This window comes from Sceloporus undulatus, chromosome 8 (genome assembly GCF_019175285.1).
Source record: "Sceloporus undulatus isolate JIND9_A2432 ecotype Alabama chromosome 8, SceUnd_v1.1, whole genome shotgun sequence".
Lineage (NCBI taxonomy): Eukaryota > Metazoa > Chordata > Lepidosauria > Squamata > Phrynosomatidae > Sceloporus > Sceloporus undulatus.
In genome coordinates, this window is record NC_056529.1 from 1,635,937 (window position 1) to 1,647,278 (window position 11,342).

General features: G+C 58.7%; 1 protein-coding gene across 1 annotated transcript; it reads right to left on the reverse strand.

Annotated features, from left to right (window-relative positions):
* Window positions 1–150: 150 nt before the first annotated feature.
* On the reverse strand, window positions 151–11,126 carry HSD11B2 (hydroxysteroid 11-beta dehydrogenase 2). Its single transcript, XM_042437759.1, has 5 exons — window positions 10,829–11,126; window positions 4,244–4,456; window positions 3,588–3,773; window positions 3,125–3,262; window positions 151–1,126 (listed from the first exon to the last, which is right to left on the reverse strand). The coding sequence occupies exons 1-5, from the start codon at window positions 11,124–11,126 to the stop codon at window positions 759–761; spliced, it is 1,203 nt and encodes a 400-aa protein (XP_042293693.1). The 3' UTR covers window positions 151–758.
* Between the last annotated feature and the right edge of the window lie 216 nt (window positions 11,127–11,342).

Genomic DNA, 11,342 nt, shown 5'->3' on the forward strand with positions numbered 1-11,342 from the left:
CCCTGAGAAGTCTCTCCTGCCCCTCGCTTGTCTTCCAGAGAGGATCCCAGTATGGGGTTCAATGCAGTCAGAGGGAGCCATTCCAGTCCGCTGGGGCTCTTGGCTGGAGTGGGTGCTGTGTCCCACCAAGATGGCAAGGCACACGCGGCAGGCAGCAACATGAATTTTTTTTTATTGTAAGTGGCAATCACAAAAGGCTTGGCTCTTTGGGGCGAGATTTGCAAGCTGTTGAGCAGCAAACCTCTCTTGGTCCCTGGAGGCAGCATGGCTGCCGTGGCTCAGGTCCGCGTGGCAATGAGGCTCTGGGGCTGGGCAGAGGGAAATGTGTAGGGCGCATGTGCGAGAGAAAGTGGCTCTGCTGAGGGCAGAGCAATTGGCACAAGTGGCAGGAGTGTGTTTGGCTCATCACCAAGGAAAAAGCCCTTCCCCATGCTGACCCAGCGGTCCATCTCTCCAGCCTGGAGGTCAGCTTCTGGCCAGACAGCAGCAGCAACAACAACGATAGCAAGAGAAAGCTGGTCAGAGGGTTTCTGAGCCAAAGTTCCTGGAGGTATTTCTTGAAGGTGCAGAGAGCTGTCCATTTTGCGCAGTCGCCAGCACTGCCCTTGGTTTTGGTACAGACCTGAGGGGTCGGGAGAGCAGGAAGGGACTGCCAGTCGTGGATGGGAACCACCTATACCATGTGCCTTGAGGAGGAGGGGACTTCCTTGTGCCCCACTGCAAAGGGCATCCCAGGTAGAGTCCCAGGCAGGACGGGGTCAGGGTTTGTGAGGGGGGGTGCCTGGGAAGGTTTTGGGTTGGAGCCCCCTGGGCAGCTTGGGGTTGATGAAGAAGGCCTTGAGGAAGAGGTCCCGGGCGCCATGGGGTAGGTAGTGGTGGATGAAGTACATGAGGCCCAGGCCCCTCCCGGGGTAATATTTGACCAGTGGCTGGGGGGAGAGGAGGCCATCCGTGATGCTCTCCACCACTGCACTCAGATCCTCCACTGCCAGCTTCATGAAGTCCAGGAACTGCTTGTTGATCTCCTCAATGTATTCCTCCCCATAGGCCTCCAGCAGCTCTGGGGGCAAGCTGTCCACCAGCTCGTGCTTCCGCTTCTTCCAGTATTCGGGATTGCAAGAGCTGCCTGAAAGGGTTTGGTGGGAGAGAGAGTGAAGCTGAGAGGGTGGCCCTTCCCTTCCGAAGGTTCTGAGACATGTGTATTGACCTCCCAGTTGAGAGTCTATCAATGCCTTAGGCTCAGATGGTTGAACTGGGGATTGGGACATCCAGCCGCAACTCACCCTTGGAGCCAGGAAACCCAGGGACCCCCTTCCCCTCCAGAGGAGAGGGCTGTCCTTAGAAGGATAAAGTGGGCAGGGGGCTGACCAGTCTTCCTTTGCCTCACTGCACTGAAGCTGGGAAGCAAAGGAAAGAGAGGAAGCCATGCTGGGCAGAAAGCAGGGGAGGCGCTTTGTTGAAAGGCAGCCAAGAAGCCGGTGGCTCCCATGGAGAGGACATGGCCAGGTTTTGGGTTGAACTATGATAGAGCTATCCAAGGTGCTGGGCAGGCAGGTGGGCAGGTGTCTGGGCATGCAGCGAGGAAAGGCAGCCCAGCGCCCACAGAGCTACTCCCTGCGGCAGCAAAGCAGTGTTATGCTGGCTTGATCAAAGGGACAAAATCTTTTCAACGAGAGAAAGCACAAAAGATTATTGACCTAACAAGGAGTATGTGTGCGCATGTGTGTGGGCGTTTGGCACCTTGAGACGCAGGAGGCCAAAGGGCAGGAAAGGCCAAAGCCCAGGGAGGCAAACCCTCTGCTTTTCAGGGGTGGAAGAGCAAGAGGCCACATTTTCTTACATAAATATTAAGTGGCATCTGACTCACGGGGCGACCACTTTGCATCCTCTGCTTGCAATCTGTGCCCGCTCCCCTCAGCCCCCGATTCCAGTGCAGAGAGGCCTTCTGGGCAACATAAAAGTGTCTGGCTCCCTGGTTTGTGATCTTTGGTAATTCCCAGTGAACCTTCACCCCTCTCTAGGGCCTTTGAGTCGTCTGTCCACTCATGGCAACCCCATGGACGCCACAGGGTTTTCTTAGGCAAGAAGACTGTGAGGTGGTTTTGCCAGAGCTGTGCCAGTTCTTTGAGTTTTTGCCTGCATTTGTAGCTTAGGCAAACAATTAAAAACAAGCCAAATCTGCATTTTGAAAGGAAATGAGCTCACAGTTCCCCTTGGTTAAGGCTTTATCATCTCAGAGATCATATGGATCAGGTTATAAAAAAGTACTGCATATACTCATGTATAACTCTAAAAATTTAGTCCAAAAATAGGCCCCCAAAACCCAACTGGACTTATCCATGGATTAATGTAAGCACTGTACTTGAACTCTTATTTAAAAAGGAACCATCTCCTGGTGAAAGGCAAGAGCGTGATCTTTCCCAGAAGCACCAACCCCTTCTATTCTCTCATCCATCCAGCCTTTATGCTTGCTGAAATTTTGTAAGTTCTTTAGCATTGTTTTCCTTTCTTTTGCCCTTTAAACTCTTTGTTGCATGCTCCTAAATTGTACCCTGAACTTACCCACAGGCCATACCAAAATCCATAATTTTGACCCCAAAACCTGTCCTTGACTTATACATGAGGTTGACTGACAGTTGAGTACAGTAGATTCAAATGTATTGAGTAAAGGATGGAGTTGCCAAGGCTAAACACATTTACTTCAAAAAGGCAAAGAATAAGCGAGCCTTTGTTTGCTCCCACCTCACCCTCCATGTGTCCACCTTTCTGCCATTCAGGCCCAGATCCAGGCAGCGGAAGACTGACTCCCCGAGACCCAGAAGGGTGCCCCACCTTGCCCTGGGAGCCTCTGGCCTGACCCTGTCACCGGAGGGAGGAACGCCCTAGTCAGGCAGCCCAGCCGGTTTGCCTCTCAACCTGGATTAGCCATAAACTCAGCTGCTCACTGTGGCACAGAGCATTCCTGGCCAGGAGGCACATCACTGGGAAAGAGCAGCCTCGCCTTCTGGCCTCCTGGCTTTGCGGAGGGAGAGCCAGCCTGAGCTCCAGTCTTCAGCAGCACACATTTGAGTACGGTGGCACCCCTGCGCCTGCTAGATGCCAGCCTCCCCAGCCCTTCTCTTACCAGTCTTGAAGTACCCGGGAAAGATGACGCTCACTCGGATGCCCCACGGTGCCAGTTCACACTGGAAGGTGTCCATGAGGAGGCTGAGGGCGGCCTTGGAGGCCCCATAGCTGGCTAAACAGGGATACGGCATGTTCCCTGGCAGAAAGAAGAGGAGGAAGAGGTGGCCTTTTACCCGCATTGTGCGCCTGGGGTGGCACAGTGGCCAAAGGGGTTCCTGGACATTCCTTCCTGGCACCTAGGGTTGGATTAGGTGCTCCCCAGAGTGCCAGGCATCTAGGACTGGGCACACGTAACAAGCGTGTGTGTGTGTGTGTGTGTGTGTGTGTGTGTGTGTGAGAGAGAGAGAGAGAGAGAGATATGAGGGGTGTATTCTTCCCCCACCATAAGCAATCTGGGCTTAGGGCCTATCCGTCAACCGGGTGGCTGCTCAGATGGGGCCTCCTTCTCCCCCTGGCTGTACCTGCGGGGCTGCTGATGGTGACGATCCTTCCTCGCGAGGCGCGTAGTAATGGCAGCAGCCCTTTGGTCAGCTCCAAGGTGCCAAAGAAGTTCACCTCCATGCAAGTACGGAAGTGCTGCAGGGGGGTCAGCTCGGCGTCAGCAATGGTGTCGTTGAACCCAGCATTGTTGACCAGGCCCCAGAGCCCTGAGTTTTCAAAGAAAGGGGTCAGATGGGGAAATCCAGACCCAGCTAAGGCAAACCATGTGTGTGTCTGGAGGGGGAAGGAAAGTGAGTCCCTGGGGCTTGCCGACAGAAGGCTGCCCTGTTTCTGGGAGTCTATGGGGCCTTCCTAGGGCCAGGGGTCTGCAGGAAGCCTTCCAGAGGCTGTGAACTGGATTCTGAAAGCATGAGTCTCCAACCCCAAACCAGACTCTGCTCAGCACTCTCCTGTCCTCAGGGGCACTTCAGATATATTCTCCCCCCCCAAAGGGACCCCCGGGCTGCCTCTGGCACAGCTCTCAGATGAGCCCTAAAATCTGGTTGCATTTCCCCACTGTCTGAGTTGCTCTCTCTGCCTTTTTGCTGCCTGATGGCACTTTTTAAAAAACCACCTCTGGTTTTGTGGTTACATTTGTTCCAGCGGAAGGCCAGCCACCCCCCCCCCCCCAGGTCACCTGTCCCAGCCGTCTGGGCCTTGATGAAGCGCAGGGCCTCCTGGATGTCCTCCGCTTTGGTCAGGTCCATCTGCAGCAGGGTCAGCTGAGGGGAGCAGCACTGGCGGAGCTCCTGGGCCCCAGGGCTCTGCAAGTCCAGCACAGTGGCGAAGACCCTCAGGCCCAGCGCGTCCAGATGCCGGGCAGCCGCCTTCCCAAAACCGGAGTCGCACCCTGCAGAGCAGCAACCAAGGGGAAAGGTTGGCAAGGACTCAGCCCAGTTCCTCACCTCATTCCCCTGCCTCCACTCTTGAGCAGCTTCAGTCCTCAGTCAGCAATAGACCCATCGTCTTGATCTACTTAAAAAGTAACCAAGCCTCCCTCTTCCTCTTCCTCGGTTCTTTTGTGGTCTTTTCTACCCAAAGGCAAAGGCCTCCCCTGGCTTAAAACACTGTAGCGGGGGGGGGCTCACTGCCACAAACCCCTTCCATGTTTGGTCTTCCCTCCAAGATGGTCTCTGCAACAGGAAGGAATTTGCTCCATGTGAGAAAGAGGAAGGGGCTGCAGGGAATGCCATTTGAGGCCTTGGGCTCCAGTCCCTAGTCTCCTTCCCAGGCCTGGTAGCATGTGGGCTGGTAGCCCTGGCCACCACGGGTGCCACAGGTGCCACAGAGCAGGAGGGACTTTGGCTCTGCCAGACCTGGGCTTTTCCATTGCTGCCCCAGCTGCAGCCTGTCAGCGTGCTTTGAGAAAGGGAAACAAAACATAGCGCTTATCTTGCAAGCTGTCACGCAAAGGGTGGCTCTAAAAATAGCCTTCATGGCTGCCAACCTGCCCAGGTGGGTGGCACGCCATTAACGCTGCTGGTTTGAAGCAGGTCTCTGTGGCCAGAGACAGACAAGTGTGTCCCCTGAGCTCCCCCTCTCAACTGGATCAACTGGGGCAGGAGGGAGGACTATTCTTGAGTGGGTGGTCCAGAGCCCCATCCCACCCCGAGACAACATCTTCCTTTGTTGCCCACAGAGCTGGCGGTGTTCGGCAGCACAGCTGTCCTCCTTTATGGGCCTTAATTATGACTATGGTGTGTCAACTCTGTGCATAGCATGTGAGGAGCATTGCAAGGCAAGGTGGCACCTGAGTCTGCCATTCCTGCAGAGCATGAAGCACTGGGACCCTCATCTGCTGACCAATCCATACCAACATGCAGGTCCCCCGGGCGCATTTGCTTCCACAAGACACCAAGACAGAAGCCCCGGGGCCTGTACTGGGGGGAGGCTGCCAGGGTTTTGAGACATTGCTGGGGGTGGGAATGGAAGGCCCCCTCCCCACCTGTGGGTCACTCCAGGGCTCCTTCCCAAGCCAGGCACCTCCTGCTTCTGCCCTACCCCATTAACTCCTCTTTTGCTCTTTATCTCTCCTCCCCATCATGGCATCCAGAACCCGCTCTCCAGCCAGGAGGGCTCCCAGGGCTCTGTCTACAGGTGACCAGGGCCTGCTGCCCTCAGGGACTCGCTCACACCCACAGAGGATGCCCGCATCCCACGGCTGACCCCCACCAGGCCTTTCTTCCTTTCCCTCCCACTTCTGACCTGAGCAGATGGTGCCTTTCATCCAGGGCCTCAAACCAACTGCTGGCCCTACCTGAGGAGACCCACCCGCTCTGCTGGACCTGCTCCAGTTGGGGCTGGTGGCTGGACCTAGGGCTGGGAGAAGACTTCCCCTGAAAAGCCCCATCAAGACCCCCAGCTGGAAGATAGGAACGGTTTGGGCACCGGTTGCAGCAGATTGAACCCACAAAAGCTGGCACAATGACAGAAAGGTGTTAGTCAACAAGGTGCCGCAAGACCCTGTTTTTTGCAGCAGAGTCCCTGCCCCTCGGGTTTTCAGCCAGGAAACAGGAACCACCCCAAGAACGTCTGTAAAGGGAAACTCATGACTTAGCCACACACACAAATGTCTCCTACTGTTTCTTGTGGAGAGCAGCACTTGCTACTTGCTTTTGCAGCTTTGCTTGGGGACCCTACAGATTTCATTTTGACAGATGGAGGGGGGCAGCAAGGTCACAAGGGGAAGGAGACTCCCCCCCCCCCCGTGCCCTCCTGTGTGCTCCAGGCAGGTCCAGCAGCCCTCCCGGATGGAAGAAGAGGGCCTGGGCCCTGGCATGGCATGGCATGGCCTGGCCTGGGTTGTCCCTTCCCTTCGGTCCAGCAAAAGTAAGACCTCCTGCCCAGGAGAAAAGTTATTCTCTCTGACTGACACATGCACACTTTTGCTGCAGGCAGGACTGAGAAGGAGAGGTCAGAAAAAAGGGATGCGAACGCTCCCCCGCAGCCGCAGCCTTCCCCTCCCCATGGGCTGCTGCCAGCAGGGTACAGGCTGTTCTCCTGGGCTGTGCTGATGGCCCAGCTGATAGCTGCCTTTCCCAGAGATTGCAAACCCCCTGCAGGTTTATGGCCACATTAACCATTAACAGTCATGACACTCACCAAGAAGGATGAGGTGTGCTGGGCAGGGCGGTTGTGCACACACAGGCGCACATGTGGAAGGGCACAAACACAATCACAAAGAGAGAGAGAGAAACAGGGCCCGCAAGAGTCGTCTCCAGCTCGGGGAAGGGGTCAATGCTTTCCTTCTGTGGCCAAAATGCTGCTGGGAAGCCAGAGATCAATGGCTAGTTTCTAAATAAGTGTCTTGACCTGTTTGGAGGCCTTTATGGCTTTTTTAAAAAAGGCCACCCATTAACCCACCTCTCCAGACCCAAGCGAAGGCATGGGAAACAGGTGGGGTGGGGAGAGGGTAGCCATCCTAAGAAGGGGGCTGATGCCAAGCCTGGTCCTAAGGCCGCTTCCTGCTCTGCCCAGGCACCCTCACCCCCCTTCAGTCTGCCAACTGGGGCAAAGGGAGGGCCACCTCGAAGGAGGGAGGGATGAAGATCCCATGTGTCAAGCTGAGAGGTGAACATGCAGCACCTGCACGTCACTTTCCCAGAGAATATCTATGGCTCAGAAGCAACAGAAAGACAAAAATGTGGAGGGAGGACGTACAAACATTAGGGGCAACATTTGAATAGTATGCAATGGGAAGAAAGCCATAAAGCAACCACAGAAGCCTTAACCTAGGGGTCTCATGCAAGAATCTCCTTACTTCATTTGGATGGTGCTTTGGAGGCGAGGTCCCCACAGCCCTGGGCCTAAATTGGTGTATTAGAAGAGCAGTCTGCCTTGTTTGCTTGCCAAACTCTAGAAAGGGTGCTGTGATGGGTACAAGGGGAAGGTGCATGGAATAGCCCCCTTCCTCAGGACCCAGGAGGGGTCTGGCTGGCGTTGGCCCCCAGCTCTGAAGCAGATGGCTGCGAAAGGCTGGGGTGCCAGTGTCCCCTGCCCCAAGCCAGGTTGCCCTGCACAAGCCCCCCTTGAAGCCCAGTGGACTAGGCCTCGGAGAGGAAGGGTCGGGAGAGGGAGGGACAGGGAGAGCCCCTCCCCTGCAGGCTTTCTCTTACCCCAAACCCCAAGAAGGAGACCTGTCCAAGGTGCCGCTGGAGGAGCAAGAGCTTTTGTCCCCTGGGGCTGCAGAAGAAGGGACAAAGTGGAGCTCAAGGCAGCCCTGGGGCCCCGCAGGGCCCTGCGCCAAACGAGAGCCCCCAGGCCCTCCTCTGCTGGGAAGGCCTGAGAGCTTCAATATCTGGAGGGATGTCAGGCTGAGGATGGAGCGAGCTTGTTTCCTTCTGCTCCGGAGACCAGGACACAGAGCAATGGATGCGAGCCACAGGGGAAGGGAGTCCAAATCAACATTAGGAAGACCTTCCTGGCAGTAAGGGCTGTTTGACAGTGGAAGATGCTCTCTTGGAGGATAGTGGAGCCTCCTTTTTGGAGGTCTCGAAACAGAGTCTGGATGGCCCTCTGTCAGAGGTGCTTTGATTGTGAGTTCCTGCATGGTAGGAGAAGGGGGTTGGACTGGATCAGGGCCATTCTTGGGGTCTACGATTCTATGATTCTGATTCGATGAGAGCGATGGAGGCCAGAGGATGCTGAGCCACGCTCTGGAAGAAAAGGGACTGGGAATGGCCAGAGGCCACACTGCTGTCCTTGGAGCCGACGCACTCTAACACAGACACACAGGCAGAACTGGGCATTGGGGGGAGGGCAGCAGGAGACAAGACGGAAGCCCTAGAGCAGGGAATCAGCTCTGCGGTCAAACCACCAGCCCCGGGCCTTGAGAAAGGCAAAAGGCTGGGGAGCTGGCCAGAAGTGCCACAGGTGCTCCCTTCACCACCAGCTGGGCCAAAAGAGGTGCCTTGTGCCTCAAGGCAAGCCCCCAGGGGTCCTGAACTGGGGGGGAGGCACCTGTTCCAGGAATGCCATTCCCCCCACCCTCACCCCAAAAGGCTGCATACAGAGTACAAGGAGGTCTCGCAAGGGGACCTGGGAAAGGATGCTCAAGAGTGGCCCTCTGCAGCCTCCTTGGCACACCTGAGTACCCAGGGAGAACACGGCTCCCCGTGAGAAGGAGAGGCCAAGGGAGCCGAGAGGGTGAGCCCCTGCCAGGCCACCCCAGGGCTGCCTTTCCTCCAGGAGGACAAACCGAGGGAGGGAGAGAGAGAGAGAGAGACCCACATCCTTGCTTTGGGAGGCTGGAGGTGAACCGTGCAGCTGAGATGCCCGGCAGGCCAAGAACACGGAATGTTTTACTATGGTTAACTGGCATAAGCCGCCATGACTCCCAAACTCTCCCAAGACAGGATGCCAGCAGACCATCCCCGCCGCCTGCGACCCACCCACCGCCTCAGAGCCAGGCCCAGGGGGGGAAGTCTGGCAACCGAGGCGCTGCTGGGCCCCTTTGGCCTCTTCTATCGCCCCTTGGCACTGGGGAGGGGGGCACTTGGCACTCCTCCTCCACCCCCCCGCCTCGGTCCCACTTGTCCCAAGGGGTCTGGCTCAAGGCAAGGCGGCGTTGTCCTGACCTTGGGGGCGGGGGAGGCAGCCCAAGTGGGGATCGATGAAACTTCAGCTGGGCAAGACGATGTGGGCAAGGAGACAGTATGAGGGGACCTTTGAAAAGCTGCCGAGAAAGTAACTTTGTCAAGCCAAAAAGACTCAGGGGACAAATCTGTGAGTGGCCATAAGTCCTGCCTTTGGAGGAAGAAGGCGGCCTGGTCTGGTCTGTAGGGTTTGTGGTCAGGAGGGGAGGGGGCTTCAGGCGGCCTGGGGAAGGGGGCGGCAGGGCCTGAAAGGAGTTTCAGGCAGACAGACCCCAGAGGAGGAGGGCTTTGGGGGAAGACTGGGGGGGAAGTCAGGCCTTTGGTCCCCAGGCCTGCCTTAGATCAAGTCCTTCCAGCAACCAAGAGCCCTGACCAAGAACACTCTTGCCAGCCTCGTTGCGGAAGCGGCCCTCGCCCACTTCCCCAGCAGAGGACAACCCCCCCAAAGCAAAAGGCCCCATAACTCTCTTTAGCCTCTCCTTCTGTCAGGATGTCGCCCTGAAATTAGTTCATGGGGACAGATGATGGCAATCCGCTGCCAGGAGCAGTTAGGGCGAAGGCGAAGGCGACGCAACCGTCGGGTCTCAGGTGGTACTCCTGCCAGTCCCCCCTCACAAGCCCCCATTAACAAGGGGAAAGGGGGGCAAGGAGGGCACGTCCATCAGTCAGTGACAGCCAGGGAACTTTCTGGCAGCATGGCAGCTGCAGCCTGGCAGGAGAGGGCCTTCTCTCTTGGTTTTGGGCTCAGGAGAGGGTTCACTGGCCTTTGGGCCAAGGGGTGGCTAAGGACCCCGACCCAGGCAGCCCAGCCTGTCCCTTGCCACCGCTGTCCATGGTGATGCCCCCTGGTGCCCCTTCTCTGGGGGGGGGGGGAAGGTGCCTGGCACAGGATCTGGGCGAGAGAGAAAGAGGGGGGAGGGTCTCCAGGGATGCTTGGGGGTTCCCTCCCCGCCAAAGAGGCAGGCAACCACAAACCCTCTCCGCCTCCCTTCCTCGCGCCCCCGTGGAACTGCGAGGAAGGCGGTTCCGGGCAGCACCGAGGGTCGGAGGATGGGTCTGCCCCCCCCTCGGCTCCCAGGCCCACACCAAGCGGAGGAGGAGGGTTTGCCAAGGCTCTTGCCAAAAGCCCGCTCCTGCTCAGCCACCGGGCCCCAGGGCTCCGAGGGAAGCCCCCTCCAAGCAGCCCTGCCCCGGGACCTTTCGGGAAGAAAGGCCAGGACTCCAGGGGGTTTCCCTAGTCAAGGGGGCAGCCCCGGCCCCCTCCGAAGCGGTCAGTGGGGACCCTCCGGCGCCAGCCCTCTTCCTCGCTGCGAAAGTGCCCCCCCCCCCAGGCTCAGGGTCGGAGGAGCCCGGTGGCCAAGTCCCTCGCTCCGGAGGGAGCCTCGCCTGGGTCACTCCTTCTGGGCCGGGTCTCCAGCCCCAGGGACCACCAAGCCCCCTCCCCCGGAAAACTCCGGGGAGAAGCGAGAAGCCTTGCCCTGCTGCTGCTGCTGCTGCTGCTGTTGCTTCTGCCGGCGCCACGTGCCTCCAAAGGAGAGAAGAAGCCGGCAGCAGCAGCAGCAGCAGGAGAGAGCCCCGATGACCCAGAGCCGGCCCCGCAGCAGCCCCGGCCGACCGGAGCGACTCACCGGTGAGCAGGACGGCGCGGCCTCGGGCGGCGGCGCGGGGTTCCCTGGCGGGGCGCGGGAGGGCGGCCCAGGCGGCCAGGGCGGCCAGGGCGGCGGCCAGAGGCGCCGGGAGCAGCAGGGCGCGGGCCAGGCCCTGGGAGGCCACCGCCGCCAGCCCCAGGCGCAGCGCCAGCCCCCGGCTCAGACCTCTCGGCGCCGCCCACCGCAGCCCCCGCACGACACCCGCCGCCCAGGCCGCCGCCGCCGCCCCCAGCCCCAGCCCCACAGGAGGAGGACTCCGCGGGCCAAGCGCCTCCATCCTTCCCGCCCGAGGAGGACCAGGAGCAGGAGAGAGCAGGAGGCGTCGGGGCCCCCGCCAGCCCCGCTGAGCTCTGCCGGCCGCCGGCCCCGTCGGGCTTAAGAAGGGCCAGCGGGCGGAGCCGGCGCGAGCCTCCTTCCCTCCCTCCCTCCCTCCCTCCCTCCCTCCTGGCCGCAAGGTTCCCGGCCCCGTCCAGCCCCACGGAGCCAGCCTCCC

Coding starts and splice junctions, on each gene's coding strand:
- HSD11B2 (XM_042437759.1), bottom strand. CDS start 11,126: ATGGAGGCGCTTGGCCCGCGGAGTCCTCCTCCTGTGGGGCTGGGGCTG. Junction 4,457..10,828: donor CCGCGCCGTCCTGCTCACCG/GTGAGTCGCTCC, acceptor GCTGCTCTGCAG/GGTGCGACTCCGGTTTTGGG. Junction 1,127..3,124: donor TCCCGGGTACTTCAAGACTG/GTAAGAGAAGGG, acceptor AAACCCTTTCAG/GCAGCTCTTGCAATCCCGAA.